The sequence below is a fragment of the Macrobrachium rosenbergii genome, chromosome 44 (assembly GCF_040412425.1).
Source record: "Macrobrachium rosenbergii isolate ZJJX-2024 chromosome 44, ASM4041242v1, whole genome shotgun sequence".
In the NCBI taxonomy this organism is placed as follows: domain Eukaryota; kingdom Metazoa; phylum Arthropoda; class Malacostraca; order Decapoda; family Palaemonidae; genus Macrobrachium; species Macrobrachium rosenbergii.
The window spans coordinates 39,700,329-39,723,187 of record NC_089784.1 but is presented as its reverse complement, the minus strand read 5'-3'; the positions used below and the strand labels follow the sequence as shown (position 1 = coordinate 39,723,187).

Below are 22,859 nucleotides of genomic sequence, written 5' to 3'. Positions count from 1 at the left end.
GTTAAATAACCTTATTCTACATACTCCTGTTCTAAATTCCAATAAGTCTACAAGGTCCAGTAACCCTTTATTCCATACTCCTTTTCTAAAATCTTTAAAGTTTAAAACAGCCAATAGCTCTAGACCAAAATTATGCCTGTTCTAAGAAATTATGTTTGAAGTTACCAGTGACCCGACACTATATATTCCTGTTCTAAATCTTATATGTTTAGATGAGTAGTGCCTTCTCCTGCCTTGGAATGTTGTAAGTTTGGAAGGGCCAATAACCCCACAGTGTAGGTGTCTGTTTTAAATCCTTATATGTATACAAGAGCCAATAACCCTTCACTGCATTCTCCTGCTCTAAAATCTTAAGTTTGAAAAGTTGATAGCTCTGCACAACATGCTCATGTCCTAAAATCATCTTGATTTAGGAGGACCAAAACCCTGCGGTACATATTCCTGTCCTAAAATTTATAAGGTGAAATGGCCATTATCCTGTACTATATACCTCTGTCCAAAAATTTCACAGGCTCTTAAAGCTAATAACTCAGCACTAATTAGTTATGCATTAAATTTTCATATATATATACATATATATATATATATATATATATATATATATATATATATATATATATATGTGTGTGTGTGTGTGTGTGTGTGTGTGTGTGTGTGTGTGTGTTTGTGTGTGTTCGTGTGTATAAAACAAAAATATTTTGTGTGCATTACATTGCAGCTTCGTTCAAAAATTTAGCTTTAAAATTTGAGTAAACTATATCTAGTAGTAATATCTAAGTTTGCACATATGTATGTATTATTACGTTTACTGAATGGGTACTACCCTATTATCTAAGATGGGTCAAATTTTGTCTAAATCGATCAAGCCAAATTTTGTCTAAATCGGTCAAGCGGTTACCACATAAGTTACAAAGGGAAGGGTGAAGGGGGATGGGGAAGGGGAAGGGGAAGGGGGGGTACGGGTTTGAAAACTACCCTATTATCTAAGTTGGGTCAAATGATGGCCATGTGCTAAATTTTGTCTAGATCGTTCAAGCGGTTCGAGTTTCTACAGCGCACAAAGTTACAAACTTACAACAAACATACAAACGTTCAGTTTTGTATATAAGATATATATATATATATATATATATATATATATATATATATATATATATATATATATATATATATATATATATATATATATATATATATATATACATACCCATTTGATGTTGTTTTGCTGGAGGTGATTTCACAAGAAAAATAATATAATTATAACGATGTTACTTAAGAAACTTTAGAAATAAAAAAGATGTACTGGCAAAATTGACCTTTCATGCTACGACGGCAGCTTAACATGAACAACTCTAGTCTTGACTAGGACCACATCTGACTATTGCTACTCCACAGTGTTATCTTAATAGGTTGTAACAGAAGAACGGGTTTTGGACAAAGTGCTGCAAAATCTCCCATGATCATCTGAATGGTCAAGGACAAATTTAAGAAAAAATTTAGCCTAATTCCACGCTTTTAAGGTTAACTAGCTTAATTAACCTAACTCATACACCAAGAATGCCCGAGCTGTGAGACCCTTCAATTACCCGAAACCTGATAGTCATTAGTAAAAGAGTTCAAGGAATCCTGACCTAGCAATCGGCCTTTAACTTGCTGTGAAAATGCCAAAGGATTTGTCTACAGAAGAGAAAAACAAACCAATGATAGAATAAGGCTCAGCAAAGTCTTCATCTCTCTTTTTCCCAACAAACAATGAATGTATCATACGCTACATCAATTCTTTTTTTCGAAATCCATATTATATATTTTATAGTAAAATATATCAAAATTTTCAGATTAAAAAAAATTTTTTGCTTTATCACAAGTCTTCAAGAATTCTCATATCCATTGAAAATAGACAGATGACAAATTTTCTCATTAAATTCAATACCTGCCGACGATCCTTTTAAGCATTCACATATTTTTGCATTGTAGTGTCTAGATCTTCCATGTTTATTCACCAACAGAGAATATTTATAATTTAAAACTTTGCCAACAATTTTTAGATCTCACGAAGTATATTAATATCCTTTCGGCACTAATCCCAGTTAGTCAGTTTAGTGAAGTTTGTCACATAAAGTTCGCATTTTTCTTCCCTCTAAATCTTTATCTTAACGGTTTTAAAATCGTCATGAACAATCGTATCTTTTAGTCTACTGATCAGTTCTTCGCAGAGTATCTCTTGTTCAGAGGATATTGCCCCGAGAGTGACCGGTTATGCTTACCCTCTGAAAACAACTAGGATCGTCTCCACAGTCATTTAATCAGAATGATTTATTCCATGTACTCTTACCTTATATATGTATTACCTGCAGTTACATTTGCTTTTATTAACGATGTTAAATATGCTGTACTAGCCGGATGTACATGAAAAAATATATTTATAGAAACACGTATCGAAATATTGCCCTGAAGTTACCTAAAAACGTTATCTCCCTCTGCCATTTATGTAAACCTGTTGAGCTGTTTGCGAGAGTTGGGATGGCTCTGCGTTTTTTCTTTTTCTCTTTTTGTCGCTCAACACTCCATTAGCGATATCTTTACGCATGTCTTCTCTTCTTGATCAATGCACACATTGGTTAGGTACAAGGATATAGTTCCTGGACACTGCAAACGCGCTGTAAATATAAGCAGTCAACAGATTGTTGACATATCCCTTTTGACGTATGAACATGACTAGAATATATATAATATATACTCGTATATATATATATATATATATATATATATATATATATATATATATATATATATATATATATATATGAGAGAGAGAGAGAGAGAGAGAGAGAGAGACAGAGAGAGACAGAGAAAGAATGTCGCAGAGAATGACATTTCAGCATTACTTAGGTGGGATATAGACAACAGTTCATTAATATATATCCTTTTTTTCTTCTATACTTAGAAGTGTAGCGTGCCTTCGCGATCATGTGCAAGAAACTTGCCAGCTATTGGAATGAATGAAAACATTTTCCGAGAATTTTTGCTAATTGCTAGAAATTGGCCTAATCAATTGGTTTCTTGTTTTTTGTAGATAACGAATTTTATATAATTTTCTATTTTCAAAGAATATAATCTTATATTTGTAAATAAAGTTAGAAATGCAAATCAGTAACTTAGTTTGTACATGGCTACTTTAAATGTTTAGGCTTGTTGTGCCTTAAGAAATATATATTTATTGCCTATTTATTTTAGTATTACGTTAATTTTGATTTTATTTGAGGTTTTACTGTACATGCATTCCTTGGTCATATTCTAAAAGTAAGCATACTAGCGCCCTTTGCCAGGGTCACATATTTGCATTATTCAAAATGAACAAAGCAAATAGCAAGGCTTATTAAGAACAACACGAGATTTCGTCGGCTCGTATTAACATTGAGCCAGGGTCCACTTGCAATAGGTTAGCCTCCCAAGACCTTTTCGTTTGCCCGAGCGGAAATCGGCAATAATCGAGATTTGGGAATTTTACGACTGTGCTTAAGATTTTACATTAGGCTAAGTTTCTAAACTCCTTTTACCCCGTATAAAGTTATCTTTTTTCATATGACATTCTGTACTATGTACACAGTCATCATTATTTCTTTATCTCCACCGCACCTTTATATAGTAATCTATCATTCAAGTCCAAACGAGCCAAACCCAACTGCATTAAATCTTCAAAGTTTTGTGCTGTCCTTTGAAGCTCTGATTATCTGCCCTGATTGCTCTCTTGTACTGACAAGCATTATACTATGAACCTTGGTTTGTACTCGCAGACATTTTACTGAAAAACTCTATATAGGACGTTTTCTTAATATTTTCTTAAACATCTGCAAATTGTTACAAATAATGCACGATACGTACATACTGACGCAAATACAAAGTCAGAAATGAAAATAATACCATACACAAAGCTTCCAGTTTAGTGTTTATAAAGTTTAATGTTTCTCTCCGAAGTTGTTACGGAAAAATGTATAAGAGTGGGAGAGAGATGTGGGAGGGAAAGAGGAGTGAGTTGCCATAGTGGTAGGATGACTTTTCTCTCATGAAAACGGTCTGGGCTACACACACACACACACACACACACACACACACACATATATATATATATATATATACATATATATATATATATATATATATATATATATATATATATATATATATATATATACACACACACACGAATAACATTTCCTTTGGGTATGGATGGTTCCTCCAAATCTGTTTGGACATAACCCTCTATGTGTTGTTTGTCCCGTTTCTTTGGAAGCTCTCTCGTCAGTAACTCCATTTTTGTCTTTACTAATTCTGGTATCCTCTTTTACTTAGCAAGAGGCCAGTGGTTACGTACTACCCTATCTGAAGTGCTTATCTGGGTGGTGCTGCTGTCATTAGATGCTCACCTACACGCAGGGCCACTCGCATGATAGTAAGGCACATGTCTTACTTAACGGCTCTGGTGTGCAAGTCGTGATTCAAGCATCAGCTGATGTCAGTCCATTATCACTGCGTCTGTCACGTGGAAATTTTGTTTCTTGTTTGTTTTTCAAGTTTTGTTTGCCTTCCAGTTGAAGAGGATATTTCGTCTTTGTGGGTAGTAGGTTAATGTGGCTTTTCTTACCAACATTCACTTCAGAGTATGACGTCCTTGACTGCACGAGTTAGGGTAGTAGAGACTCTTTAGCCTTGGCAGGGAACTCTTCTAGGAGGACACTCAGAAATCAGACCAGCGAGCAGAAGGGATCTTGTAGCCTTGGAAAGGCAGCCCTTACATGAAATGGATACTCTGAATGCAAACCTTGTTCTCCAACCTTGGATTGTGCTATAACCATTGTACCGTGGCCTTCCACGGTCTTGGGTTTGAATCCCTTGCCTGAGGGTACAATCATGCATTTATCCTCTTTTTTGTTCACTTTCCTGTTATTTTGAAAAGTTTGTAGGACAGGCTGATGAGAAAGCAAAAGTTGCTTAGTGGATTATCAGGAGAGTACCTTCGTCTTTACCTAATCTTTTCCTTCTGAGAGTTCTATAATTTCTAAATTCATCCTGACTGTCCTCCCCTAGTTGTTGTGGCAAACCTGGTGGATATCTTATTTGCCTTACAAGGCGTACCGTCCCCACCTTATCGACCAGTTGCTTCCGGCACTTTTTTGAATGACATATGCTTTCAACAGAATTTTTGTAAATAATGGAAATACTGTTGTTGTCGATGGTATTGTTGTTTACTGTTCTGTTGAATTTTACAATTGTTATGAGTTTCTATTTATTAGTTTTGCTGCTGACTTTATGTTGTTAATTTTGATTCCTTCGCGAGACTTTGAGCTTAACTCTGGGCCTGTTGACTTAAGGTCAAAATTTCTTGATCTCCAGAGTTGTGCCCGTAACTACGATTTGATGTTTTTATCTAAGACTCTTGTAAGTAGTAACAAGTCAAAGGTAGAGTTTTTAATTCTGGGGTTTGATGGCCCTGATTTTATTTAATCGCCGCATCCCACATGGAAAAAGTATGGCTGCATGGACTAAATCCGGACGACCTATTTACCGTCAGAAAAATTTGGAATGTAGTCGCTATGAAGTTCTTTGTTTTAAAATTTTCATTAAGTTCTACAATGTGTATGTATTTGCTCTTTACCACAGTCCAAATATCGACGATTCTATATATGACTGTCTCTTGGAAAGGATTAGTATGGCTCAGTCTTATGATTCAAAGGCTTCATTCTCTATCTGTGGAGACTGTAATGCAAATCACAGCAGGTGGGCAAATTCATATTCCACAGATCAACATGGTCGGTCTGCTCTTGAGTTCTGTGTGTCCTCCGATTTTGTACAGCTAATTGAGGAACCCACGCATATTTCAGGTAATAGATTAGACCTCATATTCACAGATGTTCCAGCTATTGTGAAGTCCAGGGTCTGTGAATATATAGGCACTTCTGATCATTGCACCGTTGAGATGGACATACCTGTCAATCAGTATATTCCTAACGCCACTACTGGGAAAAAGGTCTGGCTGGAATGTAGAGCCAGTTGGGATCACATTACTGAAGCGTGTCAGGCACTTAATATTTCAGATACTATATTATATCCTGATCCCAAGAAGTTGATTATAATGCTGATGGCTATTTTAATAAGGTATGTCCCCAGAAAGGTCATCAAATTCAGGACAAATGACCAGCCATGGTTTGATGATACATGCAGACGAGCTTACCACGATAAACAGACCAAACTCAACGCATGGAGACAAAATCGTTAAATGAAAATTACACTATTTTTGTTGAGTCTCGTCATGCTGCGAATAGAACTTACTATACAGCCGAGAGAGGTTACAATAATTCCTTGGAGAGGAAACTCGAAAGAATTACTAAGCTTCATCTGTGGTGGACCAAATTGGCATCGTCTATCTTTGGATCAGGCACGTCTTCCGTTCCACCACTACTAAAAGATGATTGTAGATTGGTTACTGGCCCCATGGAGAAGGCTGAATTGCTTCATTGAGCTTTTGAAGCTAAACAATTAGATGGGGATGTCCCTCTCCCTGATACTTGTCATCCTGAACCTATTCTTACAAAATTTGCATTTTGCTCTTGGGATGTTAAGAAAATTCTGCATAATCTTGATAGCCTCAGTAGTTTTTATTTTATTTAACGTTAAAGTTAGCCATAATCATGCTTCTGGCACAGCTATAGGTATCAGCAACACAGGCCACCACGGGACCGAGGCTGAGTTTCATGAGCCGCAGCTAAGAGTTTCATGGGCCGTGGCGGAAAGTTTCATGCAGCATTTTACGCTGTACAGAAAACTCGATTGCGGCAGAGAAACTTTGGTGCATTTCTTACTTGTTTAAAAAGGTTTCTAGAGTGTTGTCTCTCAAGATTTGTAGATTCTATAGATTTTTATGTCGATGATGTAGGCTATCTTTAATGAGTGCAAGCTTAGTAGTACAGTGCCTGTTCCAAAGGGTGGCATATCTGCAGTAACTACAGGCCAATTTCTATTCTCCCTGTGCACTCCAAAGTTGCTGAAAAACTTATCCTTAAGCCACTATATAAGTATGTGGAACCTAAAGGATTATTAGCTGATAGTCAATATGCACACAGAAAGCAGTTAGGTACTTGAGATGGTCTTTTAGAACTGACATTCCTTTTGTACGAAAACTTTGATAAGGTATTGAGTGCAGAGTAATTCAAATAGATTTTAATGCTGCTTTTGATTTAGTAAATAATAAAGCACTTATTTATAAACTTCATAATCTTAGAGTGGGTGAATATGTTTTAGGATTACTTCCAGATTTCCTTACAGGTAGGCAGCAGCGAGTTGCTGTTGATGAAGTTTTAGTGAACCAAGACCTATTGTGTCCGGAGTTGCTTCCTTGAATAGAATACTGCTCTCCGGTATGGATGTCTGCTTCTGCTAGAGATTTATCTCTTTTAGATAGAGTGGATCATGGTGGTAGGTTTCTGTTTCCTAATGTTAGCAGTTACGATTTGGACAATCGACGGATGGTCTCTTGTTTGTCACTTTTTCACAAGTTGTATTTTAATAGACATCCACAACTTATCCCTGGTCTCCTTTTCTCGCCGAGAGCAACGAGGTTCGCTGAACAGCAGCGCCAATATGTAGTAAATGTCGAACCTCTCATTTCCAGAGGTCCTTTATACCTCGCTGTTGGACTGTGGAAAAGTCTTCCAGAGGATGACGTGCAACTGGAACTTCAAAGGTTCAAGCGAAGATGCAATGCATTATTGCCCTAATGCTATCCTCCTTGCATTTTAATACACCTTTATCTATTTATTGATTTATTAATTTATTTTTTCTTTTTAACACGTGAGATCTCTTCTTTTTGTATTTCCCTTTACCTTTTCTTACTTCCTAATGAACACCATATTCTTCGGAAGCTTGAATTTTAAGTCAATGGCCCATGTGGGCTTGTTCCATATGAAGAAGGTTCATCTTCTGAATAATAATAATAATAATAATAATAATAATAATAATAATAATAATAATAATAATAATAATAATAATAATAATAATAATAATAATAATGGGCATGATAAGTGGGGTAGACATAGTAGCATGTGATGTTTAAATGTTGAAATTTAGTAATTTTGTCTGAAACGGGAGCACTGAAGACTCTGATTTGCCTTTAGTTAGTGTTATGATTCATCAATCATCAAGTGTATTTTCAGGCCAAATTTAGCGAGTTTGATTCCGAAGCAAAGTTACAGAAACCATTCAAATCCTCATTTTTTAAACATTTGGTTTCGTCATATGTTTTCATACTTGTTTGAATTTATATTATCAAGAGAGTAATGGTCTTGCATTTTAATTAATTAAATTACTTCATACATTAAATCGTCTTACTTTGATGTTTTGTCTACTGTTGCTCAATAATGTGTTGGTATATTAATTCTGCTTTTTCCATCTAACGTGCCTTATTACATGTTTACAGTTTTCGCCAGGAAAATTTAGATGTGTAAAAATTGTATTAGATATCCTACTTTAAACTTGATATTACATTAGAGTTAGCTACATCAAAACCTCAGGAAACTAATTTTGTTCTGAAGCTAACCAGCTCAAAGGAGTGTAAGATTTTTTCTCAAATATTTCAAATAACTTTTATCTACAACTGAATAAACAACGTCGAACATCTGTTGTGACGCAGTCGGCTTTAGAGGAGATATGATACTGCATCGAGTGTCAGTGTTTGATAAATAAAATTCCAGTGATGCATTGTTAACCCAACAGACAACTTGGTATATAGTTCCTAGACCTAAAACACATGTTATCCGTTCATCTTACCGAGAGAATGCAATGATCAAAGTTAATGAAGAAGAAAACATTTTTCACTGAGTCTCACTTCATCGATTAGATGCAAAGACGAGACGTACAATGAAAATAAAAGTGCAATAAAAGAAAATTTGCTTTGTCTGTTGATGTTCCTAAAAAATAAACGCCTTTTAAAAAGCCGATGGGTAATGATTAGACTCATAGAATATACGAATAACAAGAAATTATTTTTCCCCCTGACATACCAACAGTATCATCAGAAGACTTCTAGTTATCAGTTTCATTTATCAAGGACTGGAACAAAAACCGACAAAGGGACACCACTTTACGAGCAGCAACGGAAATGACCACCAGCGTCTGCCCGAGTGAAGGGCTCCGGAATTAGCTGGACCAAGGGCAGCGCCTTCCATGCCCTATATAAGCTCACCTGAATGAATACCAGGACACCAGTATCACCCAGTTCCTCTCAACCGTAAGGCATCATGAAATTCGTAAGTAGCAAGAGACTCGAAAAGGATCTGTATCGAAGGCAGCACCAAACCTGTTCCTTTCTTTATCTTTCTTTATTCTCATTTTCTTCAATGATCAGTACTTTTGTTTCTCTGAATCACTATTTTTAAGTGGGCAGGGAAGAACTTACTGAGTTTTCAGGTAACTTAAATGTACTCTCTTAGCGTGAGTACATTTAGTAAAGTTGGGTCTACTCTTGATATCCATTCTTTTCTTCCTGAATTTGTTTTTATAGTTAGCCGCAGGATCCTGGTTAGCCGTGTTGTTTTCTATAATATTGTATTGCATGTGAAATATTGTGAAATACCCTGGAGCAGCTTTTAACAAGGAAATAACAATACAAATAGTTTCCTACTACAAAATTGTTAAGGAAAAATAGAAGATGATCACTTTCATTACTCTGTAATTATATGTTGTTTCTTATCGTATTTAAAGTGGTTACGTATACAAATCATGCGTGGGCATTTATATCTGTATGAAATAGGTTACGGCAACGAACGCAAGCTTGCATTGTGTATTTGTGTTTACTTATCTTAAGGGGCAACCAAGTTTATTCTCGTTTTATATCTATTCCAGATCATCATCACCGCTTTGGCCGCCGTGGCCCTGGCTGCCCCCCAGTACAACTATGAAGCCCTCCCCTGCCCCTGCCCCTTCCAACACGTACATCGCCCCAGCAGCCTCCAACCGCGACGACTCCTTCGAGAGACCCGACCCCGTGGCCATCCTAAGGGACGACCGCGTCCACGAGGAGGACGGACGATTCAACGTCGAGTTCGAGGCCGAGAACGGCATCAAGTTTGCTCAGGCAGGATCTCCTGAAGGGGATGAAGGATCCGTTGTCAAGGCTGGAATGTACTCGTAAGTATCTCTGTCCGTCTCTCTCTCTCTCTCTCTCTCTCTCTCTCTCTCATAAGAATATGAAAAGATCTTTCATAAAAAAAAAATATGAAAAGAGCTTTTCTTTTAGCTTTTGTAAAATATATATATATATATATATATATATATATATATATATATATATATATATATATAATGTAATTTAATTAGTCTAAGTAGTCAGATTTGAATAGATGTAAAATAATATATCTGTAGATGAATATGAGATGAAAGGCAGAGAAATCTGCCCTTAATAAAATACACGAAATAAAACCACAAAAATCACCCACCCTCCTTCCACAGCTACACCGCTCCCGACGGCACCTTAGTCGAAGTCAAGTACGTGGCTGACGAGAACGGCTTCCAGCCCCAGTCCGACCTCCTGCCGGTGGCTCCCGAATTCCCCCACCCGATTCCCCAGTTCGTCCTCGACCAGATCGCCTTCGCCGCCGAGGAAGACGCCCGTCGCGCCCGTGATGGTAGTGATGAATCTGCCGAGGCCTCATCCGTTTCACGGGGCTACGCTCCCCCTCCCCCCTCCAACCTCTACGGAGCTCCTCAGTAAATGAGCTTCTTCACCTTCATCCTCGAACGACTACATGTATTTATTCTATTTATGCAACATGGAAATCGCTGTTCATTAAATAGACTACTGAAATGGAAGTTTGTGTTTTTACCTTGCGCTGCTTCTCTGTTGATTTCATATCACTCTTGATGCTTTGTATTACTTAATATACAAATAAAAACACACACACACACGCACACACACAAGCACACACACGCACACACACATACACACACACATATATATATATATATACTATTATCATCCTATATATATAGACACCCTAAAACAAAACATTTACCATCACTTACAACCATTCCTCAATGAACCAAATTTGATCCCATTCTGAATAAAATATTTACTATATATTGAATACGACGGCCCCATTCTGTTACCGAGCGCTAGATTAGTGGAAATATGAAGAGAGCAAAACAGATAATTTACTGCTTAGTTCAGCCTCACAATGGTGTAAGTCCGGTCGTTCAAAACTTTTCACCTCCAGCTTAGATATCAGCAAAGATGGCGAATGTGGCGTTCGCCTGGCTTGAAGTAAGGTGCTCTTAAATACAAAGTAGAAGAGAGGAAGTCCTAGATCGATATCTATCCACTTTATTGTTCAAGGACTCTCTGTCCTCATAATTTCTGATATTCACAATGTCTCTCTCACGTTTTTGATGGATCAGTGGTTGCAGCCAATGTCGCCCTACTCACAGTCCTGGTCAGGTTTGGAGGCCTTCCTTGTTCTTCCTTTTGGGTGCAAACTATTCCCGAGGTAAAGTAAATTCAATATCAATAGTCTTTTGAAAACTGAACATTTCAAAGAATCCATTCACACAAACACACACATACACACACCTACACACACACACACACACACACACACACACACACACACACACACACATATATATATATATATATATATATATATATATATATATATATATATATATATATATATATATATATATGTATAGATTCTTTCAAATGTCCAGGTATCAAAAACCTATTGATATCGAATACAAGCATACACACATATTATATATATATATATATATATATATATATATATATATATATATATATATATATATATATACATACATACATACATACATACATACATACATACATATATATAAATATATATAGATTCTTTCAAAACTCAGCTAACAAAAGCCCACTGATATCGAATATACTGTATATATATACACATATATATATGTATGTATATATATAGTATATATATATATATATATATATATATATATATATGTGTGTGTGTGTGTGTGTGTATGTGTGTGTGAGTACTTATATAAACGTATGTGTGTGTGCGGTGAAAGCATGAACACTCAGATGCTTTTTGCTATATCAAGATTTTAACAATTTCTTTTTTTTCCTATCACTAATTATAATTATTGATAAGCATACTTTCTTACGGAAAGTTATAAAAGGTTCAGACTAGGTATAGCAAGCCACAAATATACAGAATGCTCCTATGAAAAAAATGAGGGAAAAAGATAAAATACAATGTATGATTATCGAAAATAAAAGAAAATAAATAAATCAGATATAGTGAAAGTGTGACTGAATGTATCGTCTAGCATCGGAACCCCAACCCAAGAATGGGTGAAAGCAGTAGAGCAAGAGGCAGGACAGTCCAAGTTACGAGAAAATTAGTTATATGGCAACCGCCTGACGTAAGGCAACCAAATAAATTAAAGCCGGTCAACTAAGGGCTATTCATCTAAGAGGAGGCGGATGATGGGCGCCCCAGCTAATTATGAAAAACTACCTGTTTCTGATCACAGTCGGTCTCTTGACATCCATCCTTCTCCGATCCTTCTTGTATACTAAGGAGGAGCGATCGCTGTGACTGTTTGGCTAAGACGCTTACCTCCACAGGCATGATACAATAACCTTCATTAGCATTCAAAACAGCACAATGGGTGGCGGTGAAAAATCACAGATGGATGTTTGCCGTGGAAATATCTGCTGTGTAACTGATTTATTTGCCAATACCAGTCTCCGTGTTTAAGCAACAGAGGGAAGTTATCTCTTGCCGATGGGCAGTGTTTGAAATGCCTAACTGAAATGTTTTACAAACGCGTAACGAAAACAGATTACTGTATCATATACGAAAGAGAATGTTGGATAAGCTACTATGAAGGAACCTTCAGAAATCTATTAAAAAATGTAATAAGTAGATAAATATACATGAAAGGATACATTTGTACATAGCTAATAAGTCGGAATGCAAGTAAAGACTTCTGTACAAAACATAAATGCATAAAAACTATGAATGATAATAAAAAATCCTTAAGGATAATAGCATCAAGGCTAATAACGAGTTCACAAAAATTCCGCTTCCATTTCAGAGAGAGAGAGAGAGAGAGAGAGAGAGAGAGAGAGAGAGAGAGAGTAATGAGCACACTGCGAATGCTATTACAGTGAGTGTACTCATTCATGACTTGAAGAAAGGAAGGTTAGAGAACAATGACGAAGAGGAGGAGGTAGAGAGAGAAAATGAAGAAAGGGAAAGTCCTTAATGACGAAGGTCAAGAACACACACACACACACACACACACACACACACATATATATATATATATATATATATATATATATATATATATATATATATATATATATATATAGTTATAAAAATTACGGGGTGCTGTTGATAACATTATAGGTGACCATTTTCCTCTTCTTTTTAAATATAAAGAACTCTTTAATACGTTTCTATTTGTATTACACTAACAACTGTTTCATTGCCTTGTATCATTTTGAGCCTTGGGTTCATGGAGAATTTAGTGGTTACTTATAGTTAGCTATATCTATCGTTTCATCACGCAAATTCCTTGTCAAATTCAGCTGGTATGTTCTTTATCCCCTGACCTTAAAAATAAAGAATTTTATACTCAGATATTTTTATATCATATCCAGGACTGCCCTTATGTAGTGGTCTTAGTGATGTTCAGATAGTTATAGTTTTACATTTCTTAAATCCCTTTGCTAATGTATTTATTTTCTGTAATCAATTTCCTGATTTTGAATATAAAGAACTTTGCTAAATATGCTTTGTAGTTTGTCTACTATTTCGAACAAGTGCCATACAGATCTCGTAGTTACGATTTTACGCTCATACTTTTTTTTTCATTTCTTAAATACTTGGTAACAAATTTTCAATTGCTAACTGAACTTAACTTTTCCTGAGTTTATAATATTTAATATGTCTGGTTGTGAAGTATATTTAGACCTACTAACTGTGGAGATTTTGATTCTTTACAGATAGAAAAAATTATTTCATTTGTTAAATTACTGGAAGGATTAGATTTACAGATTCATATTATCTTTCAAATAATATCTCAATTCCTTTTCATGAACTTTGCTTTGTAATTGCAGACCGAAGTGATAAAGGCAACTAGTTTCGTAATTCATCCTGATGGTCACCTAACGTCAGATCTTAATTAGTTCTCTTGTAGGCGGCAATGAAATATTCATGAACGATAAAGCTAGTGTCCGACTCATTAGTGTCACTTTGTTACTTTCGTTCATATTCATTTATCACCGCATGTAATGTGAATTTAAATCTTCCATCTGGAAGTTAAGTAGCATCTATGATATAATCGAGGTATGCTTACATATGGATTATGTTTTCTTCTTAGCAAAATAGTGAGGAAACGAATCGCAACATTTAATTAACTCTGTGGCACTTTTTCCGTTAAATTAACAAAAGGTGAGGCGAGCGGAGATTTGAAATAATTTGATAGGCAATTCCCTCTTTCCTCTGACAAATTTGTATAAAAAGTATTATTTAGAAAATGTCATATAATATTCAAATAAGAACATTAAAGTTCTAGCTGTCTTTTTCTTACAGAACTGAAAAGAAACGTTTGAGGTATCGATTTGAACTTTGGTACTGAAATACTGACCTAATGGAACAATAATCTTACTATTTGGTAACATTGCTCAGAGACAAAGGGATTATTGCACTGAAAGTCATACCATGGTCACAGACTGGCGTACATACCGCGAAATTGCTCGAGCATTTAAAAGGAAAGGCTCGCAAGATTTCATTACAAGCAAAGAAACGACAGAGAATTCCCATAAAAATCCTGTGTGACTATAGAACGAGATCCTGGAATGTGATTACAATATAAGATTTCGTAGTATTCACAGGCATGTATGGTCAGTCGAAAGCAACTCACTGTATGCCGTGGACTTTACTCCCTTCCAAAAATCCAGTGTATATTTGACCTAGAAAGGGCACTAAGTAGTGTAAATCAACTTATTAACCTAGTTAACCCACTACATCAGATTAGGATCTATCTTCTCTGTTTTACTACGCGTTCTATCTTCGAAGGGGCAAAGATAAATAACGAATATTTGGATATAGAAAAGAAACGTCTCGTATTTATTTCCTTCCTCTGTTTTATTATCTTGCATCAAATTGTTACCTTTTATTCTTTGCACATGGCATATATATATTGTCTCTCAAGGCATTCGAGTTGTCTGGTACAGGTTTCACATTGTCTTTTAAGACCTTACTTTTGTCTTTTATAGCTTTCTTAATGTCTTTTCAGGTTGTCTGGGTCTTCGCCTTGTCTTCCGAGGTCTTCACGCCACCTCATTTTCGTTTTGTCGTCTAAGATCGTCATTCACTTTGCATTGTCTGTAGATGTTAGCATTGATGGTCTTTGAATGAAAAGCGAGAAAGCTTTCCATTCGCGCTGTGATTGTTCCTTAGCTCCAAGTAGATCACATAATATATTGATTTGTCGTTGATTTCTTTGTTCAGACTATCGCTCACTGAGGCTAGTTATTTTTGTTTTCCTTTTTTTTTGGAAGATTGCACTGTGCAAATACCAAACAATTAGACTTGTTTGGTTTTATTTGCAATATTGATGTTGAATTCATTATTTATGAATATTAAATTTTATGTTTACTCTCCCACAGCCTTATACAGTACGTGCTTATTTGCGTATTTTTACAAAAAAGATAAAACTAAGAGCAAACATTAACAAACCTCCAAGAACATGTATTGGACGTGAGTAGAAAACCGAGACGAAATAATGGCGATCTTTATACTTACGACAATCAAATGTACTATATAACTTAAAACGGTGAAAAGGTTATAATATGGGAAATTCTGGGAAAAACGAGAATGATTTTAAATGTTTAGAGGCAAAGCTCCCTCGGAAAGAGAGTTACCAAACTATTCTTAGATAAAAAAAGGAAATGTTATTAATAACGTATTATTTTTTCTAACGACAAGAAAGTGTCAAACAAGGAAAGCAATGAAAACTTTAAACAAGAATACTGAAACTTAATCATAGGTCAGTAGCCCTCTGAGAAACAGTTTGTTTGTACTCGTACACCGATCTCTCTTCTTTGGCGTACATAGGACAATAACTCTTGATGATAAGGTTTGCCAAATTCTCTGTTCTTCACCTGATCATTTGCGTTGCTTCGCCTCTTCTCTCCTTAGCCCTTTGTTGGCCGAGTCGGTTGAGCTTCAGACTGTCATTCTGGGCTGTTCAATTCCGCTCCGGCTGATGAAGAGTTAGAGGAATTTATTTCTGGTGATAGAAATTCATTTCTCGCTGATTCACAATAAGCTGTAGGTCCCGTTGCTAAGTAACCAATTGGTTCTTAGCCACGTAAAATAAGTCTAATCCTTCGGGCCAGCCCTAGGAGAGCTGTTAATCAGCTCAGTGGTCTGGTAAAACTAAGGTATACTTAACTTAGCCTCTTCTCTCCGTTTTAAGCATTACTTGTGTGTACAGAGAAATCTGGTAAGAGTCCTTCACACATACAAGCATTATGAATAGTCTACCAATACCGTAAAAAATAACGGTAATATAAGGGAGAGTCGACAAAGTAAATCTCGGCCTTAGTTACACTATGTTTTGTCACGGAACTCGGCGCATTAGTTCATTCTTGCTACATCCGTACATACCGTGGTGAAATTGACCCCAAGCTGGATGACGGAAAGTTTAAAAGTGGCAAGCTTAAACCATCACCTGTACAAAATGAACGAATAAACATACGGGTGCAGACGAGTGTTGATAAATAAGATATTAATAAAGATAATAAAGATCAATGCAAGGATTTATCTGTCTGTCTTTTATCTTCATTATTTGCTTTATTCATAAGCATGAAATTAATTCAGTAGGTGTTGAAGTGGTTAGATCCTTGATTAACACATCTAATATCTGAGAATCAGCAGGTTTTTTCTCTTTACTAAATGATAAGAAAATAATAATAATAACGACAATTTCTGTTCTGGTTTCTCGTAGAAAAATTGATATTGTTTGTCCTTTCAACCGTACTTGCCAGTCATATCACCATACATAACAAATCTTTGGCTTGTATAATTTACATTTTCAACAAGCTGCTACTTGCTCGTCACTCCAGTGACTTTAAGTTTCTCAGTTTACCAAAGCCTTGAGGGGAATGAGATGGCGCAAGAGCTGGAGTTTTTTTTTTTTTGGTTCTTCTACCGTCAGGGTAGCTCCTAATTCATTTCTGTGGAAATGGACTATTAAGGATTTGTTTGCTTGAAGACTACTCTGGGAATTACGATATTAATGCTCCTTATTCATTAGCATAAGTAATCCCTGGTTTAAAACGATACGCGAACTGTTCAGGAAATCAATTGTGTGGGTATGTGTGTGTGTAGAGAGAGAGAGAGAGAGAGAGTTTTGTAAATGCGCGATAGTTTCTCACTAATGTTACTCATGAAGTTTTTAGATTTACAGATATCAAGTCCCAAAACTCATTATTTTAGAAATATTTGTAATTTAGACCATGGAGAATTAAGCAAGATAACGTCACCTACTCTGACCAGAATTCGAACCTATTCCTTTTTGGATTGGGTATGTGGAGGACAGTAGACTTAGTACACTCAGACACTGATGCGTACATTCATGTACAGAAAAGCATTTCTATTTTATTTAAATTCTCCTAATATTTTTTAGAATAACTGCTCAGCTTTCGTCTACGTGAAAGATCAACCGATGGATTCTTCATACCACACTTATGAATCATATTTTGCGCAGTTACAGTCAAAACACAGAACCAAGAGCGTCGCTAGAAATTTGCCGAGTGCCCAGCGAGGAAAGGTAAAATCAAAGACACACCAAGTCACATCTCAATGACACTTGCGTAGCTGGGCACAAGGTTAGGCATGAGAGCACACGGGGACAAATAAGTAAAAAGTGGTCGCAGACCAGAACAGGCAGAGGAAAAGAGAAAGAGACTAATTTAATATAAAAGAACGTCAAATAAATAGTTACTTTCGTCGATTAGCATTGCATCTAGGATGATTCTAACCAGACAACAATGAGAGAGAGAGAGAGAGAGAGAGAGAGAGAGAGATTATATACATATGCACTGGATATGAAAATGTTCTCTCATCGCTCAATCAGTATTTGTTGTAGGGCAACGCCAAGCGAACGCAAAAAGAAAGAAGAATTCCACAGACCTTCATGAATAAATAGAAATAGTATGTATTCATTGTAAAGGACTAGACCTGATGCCAAAAGAAATTTCACTCCTTCGCCTCCAGTCTTCACATGCCCCAAGACTCGGTAATATTCAAGGGCAAATTCTCATACGTTAGTAATCTACCCAAAGAAAATCAGAGTAATTTTGAGTGAAAGTTATTGTTTTTTTCAGCATACATGTCGGATAATACATTGACCGTTAAACGTTTAGGGATTCTGCAACTTGACCCGCATAAAGCTTCTGAAACAATTTTAGTTTTGTAAAAATTTTGTACCATGAGACTTGGAAGGAGTATGAGTGATATGAGAAATGTAAGAACAATAACAAGAAAAACGATAAACATTAGTAATAATAATGGTACACAGAAAAACAACAATAATAGAAATTATAAACGAACGTTACCGAAGATTTCTAAAAAAAAAAAAAAAGTAATCCATGAACATGAAAAAAAAAAAATTATACAGACAAAAAACTCTTCCGGACAAACTTGACAAAGGGAAACGGAAATGAGATGAACCGGCACTGAAGGGTAAAGGGCAGTCTGCTGACCAAGGGCGAGCAGCCCTTCCCTGCCCTATATAAGCTCGCTTGATCCGGATCTTCGACATCAGTTCATCTGGACACTCATAGCCATCATGAAGTTCGTAAGTATCTGTTGGTTTCAGGAGATGTTTTCCATGAATGTTTAATCTTTTCAGTTTTGTTTCGTGTGTGCCGTTTCCAGTGTCTTGTCGTAGTCGAAGTAAAATGAAAGGAAACTTCTTTCCCTTTGGCTTCTCCATTTGTGAATTTCATCTCTCCATCATGAGTTCAATTTGTGATGTTTTCTATAACACGTGATCGGTCTTTTAATATCTTATTCCAGTTGCTAAGTTATTATGTAAAAATGGCGAGAATAGCACGCCAACTATATAATACGTTACTTATCGCAGTAGTATACTATTCCGCTTATTCCATTCACTTTTAAGATAAAGAAAAGTAAAAAACGAATCTACCGATACAACAGGGGACTCCTGCTGTGGTGTCGTTCAGAAAACTGACGTCAGAAAAAAAAGGGAAAATATCAGTTACGAATGTTGTGAATAAAATTAACAATTATTTTTTTCAAAAATTTGTGTATCACCGGAGATACAATCTGAGCTCATTTTTTTTTTTATAAAACCTTAAAGATTAATTTTTCATTTGTACATTTGTAGATACTTACGGGAAGAAATGTAAGTTGGTCGCAATAATGTTTTTTTTTTTCCAGATCATCATCACCGCTTTGGCCGCCGTGGCCCTGGCTGCCCCCCAATACAACTATGAAGCCCCTCCCCCTGCCCCTGCCCCATCCAACTCGTACATCGCCCCAGCAGCCTCCAACCGCGACGACTCCTTCGAACGACCCGACCCCGTGGCCATCCTGAGGGACGACCGCGTCCACGAGGAGGACGGACGATTCAACGTCGAGTTCGAGGCCGAGAACGGGATCAAGTTTGCTCAGGCAGGATCTCCTGAAGGGGATGAAGGATCCGTTGTCAAGGCTGGAATGTACTCGTAAGTATCTCTCTCTCTCTCTCTCTCTCTCTCTCTCTCTCTCTCTCTCTCGTAGGGTATCATAAGAATATGAAAAGATCTTTTCTTTTAGCTTTTGTAAAAAAAAAATATATATATATATATATATATATATATATATATATATATATATATATATATATATATATATATATATATATATATATATATATATATATATATATATAATATATATGTAATTTAATTTCTGAGTAGTTAGATCTATTGCATATCAGTGGATGTAAAACGATTTCATTTGTAGCTGAAGGCTTCAAGAATATGAGATGAAAGGCAGAGAAATCTGCCCTTAAAAAAATACACGAAATAACACCACAAAAATCACCCACCCTCCTTTCACAGCTACACCGCTCCCGACGGCACCTTAGTCGAAGTCAAGTACGTGGCTGACGAGAACGGCTTCCAGCCCCAGTCCGACCTCCTGCCGGTGGCACCCGAATTCCCCCACCCGATTCCCCAGTTCGTCCTCGACCAGATCGCCTTCGCCGCCGAGGAAGACGCCCGTCGCGCCCGTGCGGGTAGCGATGAATCTGCCGAGGCCTCATCCGTTTCACGGGGCTACGCTCCCCCTCCCCCCTCCAACCTTTATGGAGCTCCTCAGTAAATGAACTTCTTCACCTTCATCCGACTGATCATCCTCGAACGACTACATGTATTTATTGCATTCAGTCATCAACCAAATACATTTTTGCATTTAAATAGAACTGAATAGTTTTAATAAATTCCTACAAACCATTCTGGTACAAAACTTGTATCTAGTTAAGCAATTTGCTAATGCTATTTGTATGTGAAATACTTTGACAAGAAAATGAGAGGCTGAAAAAATATGAGAAATAAGAATGGAAAATGACAATGATTTTAAAATTAAAATAATAATGTGGGCCAAGGTCTAATAGACGATTCTTAGAAGTTTATTGATCACTTGTTATTTTGGTCTAAATTTTATCACTTACACTCATCATTGCACCCTTTATAAACTGATGTTCTGATAAAAGCCTGCTCACAGTTAACTTAAATACTTTTGAACCCTTTTTACTTCCTGTGACTGAAAAAGAGGACTCGTTTGTTATCGAATGAAGTTTATCGTTTCTCCTGTTTCAATATATGCTTGATAAATGATTTTCAGTTGCTTTTGCTTACTTTTACAGACTTTTTCAAATCAATTTCTAAATGAATTTGTTGCCTTCTCTGCTTTCATTAATCTTTCATTTTATACTAAAAATAACAGATTTAGTTTACTGACAACCTCGAATTTATTTTCAAAACACTCATTTGGAAAATGAGAGAGTGATCTGTAAATAGTGATAATTATCATTATATCAATGAGTAGGATAGATTTCTTGAATATAATTCATGGAGACTGGAAAATAATGCAAAGTATGTTAATAGATACATCAGAGAATTTTAAGCAAATGTATGATATAATTGGCATTTACGCCTTTTGATAATGCAGAAACAGCTTTGCTTCAGGAAAATTTACGACATTCTTGTTGCTGAGAGGAAAGGCTTCTTGATGAGATTTTTTCCAGGGGCAGCAGTGAGAAAATCCTGTTGTCTCAGCAGGAAAAGAATTGCCAATGCTGGTCTTCCGACCCTTGTTGCAATTATCGAAGTAGAAGATCTTCAGAAGCATAGTCCTCAAGACGAGTGTATTAATGGCAGCTTTTGATGTTGGAATTGATTGTGTATATCATAAGAATTGCAAGTGACTGAAAACCATTCCTTATTTGGGATTTTGTCAATGGTTTGAAGGAAACTTCAGTTTCCTTTTGGAATCAAAATGAGGGAGCAGTTGGAAAAATGTTCGGCTTTATAATTCCTCAAAAAATCTGTTTTAATCTTTAGTTATATGAGAATGAAAGGACCCAGACTGATTAGGAATCGAGGAAGAATAATCATCTGCTTTAAGAAAGATTAAACAAAACACAAACTATTCATTTCTTTCCCTCGAATTGCCCGTCTACCGTCCTCACTGACGGTAGTGAGAGTGCTTTAGATTGGCGTTGGATAAAGAACAAGTTCTGAGGCTGACGAAAAAATGTTAGTCGTCCAGGGTCAACCCATTTTGAAAACTGTCGATTCCGTATCACTCAACCGGAAAAGAGGGATGAGGAATAACATCAGAAGACCTTTTTCAGATGAAGCTTGTTAATGTGATTTTTAAAATTTTTTGTATGAAGACCCACGGTATTCGTCATACTTTTTTAATAAAAAAGTATGACGAATACCGTGGGTCTTCATACAAAAAATTAAAAATCGCAATAACAAGCTTCATCTGAAAAAGGTCTTCTAATGTTATGCCTCATCCCTCTTTTCCGGTTCAGTGATACGGAATCGATAGTTTTCAGAATGGGTTGACCCTGGACGACTAACATTTTTTCGCCAGCCTCAGAACTTGTTCTTTATCCAACGCCAATCTAAAACACTCTCACTACCGTCAATGAGGAAGGTAGACGGGCAATTCGAGGGAAAGAAATGAAGACGTTTAATGTTTAGTCTTAAAAGTGAAGATCGCCTTTCGTCCTACAACTCGTTTGAAGAAAAGTGCATCAGTCATAAATCTTATTTATAACAAATTTACATATCAGTGTTTGCTTCCAGTTAGTATAGAACATCTTTCATTTATAGACTCGACCCAAACAAAGCAAAAAAAAAAAAAAAAAAAAAATTGTATTGCCCACAATACATCGACAATTCTCTTCTATTGTTAACATTCTCTCATACTCTGTGACCATTACGGCATTACGAAATATTATGACGTCATATTCAGGCGAACCTCAGGTGAGAACTGGTTGACGACAATAAGCTGATAAAATTGTGTATAGAAGTTTAAATAAATCAGTCAAAACAGAGAATGAAAATAGAGAATAAATATTTGATTCCTTAAATTCCTAATAAGTTTACAAAATAATAAACTAAGTTATCGTTACCTTTATCATAAAGAACCAGCATTGACCAAATCAAAGCCTGTTCTTACATTATCAAACTTGTAACTGTTTAAGACGTCGAA

General features: G+C 36.2%; 1 protein-coding gene and 1 pseudogene across 1 annotated transcript; both read left to right on the top strand.

Moving 5' to 3' along the window:
* The first annotated feature begins 9,290 nt into the window (after positions 1 to 9,290).
* LOC136829188 (cuticle protein AMP1A-like) lies at positions 9,291 to 10,856 on the top strand (annotated as a pseudogene).
* A 7,977-nt stretch (positions 10,857 to 18,833) lies between these two features.
* LOC136829187 (cuticle protein AMP1A-like) lies at positions 18,834 to 20,553 on the top strand. The gene is made up of 3 exons (XM_067087503.1): positions 18,834 to 18,921; positions 19,527 to 19,813; positions 20,192 to 20,553. The coding sequence occupies exons 1-3, from the start codon at positions 18,913 to 18,915 to the stop codon at positions 20,451 to 20,453; spliced, it is 558 nt and encodes a 185-aa protein (XP_066943604.1). The 5' UTR covers positions 18,834 to 18,912; the 3' UTR covers positions 20,454 to 20,553.
* The last annotated feature ends 2,306 nt before the right edge of the window (positions 20,554 to 22,859 follow it).

Bases quoted from the DNA above. Each gene is read 5' to 3' on its own strand.
- LOC136829187 (XM_067087503.1), top strand. The intron at 19,814-20,191 runs GTAAGTATCTCT...CTCCTTTCACAG, and splicing joins GTCAAGGCTGGAATGTACTC to CTACACCGCTCCCGACGGCA.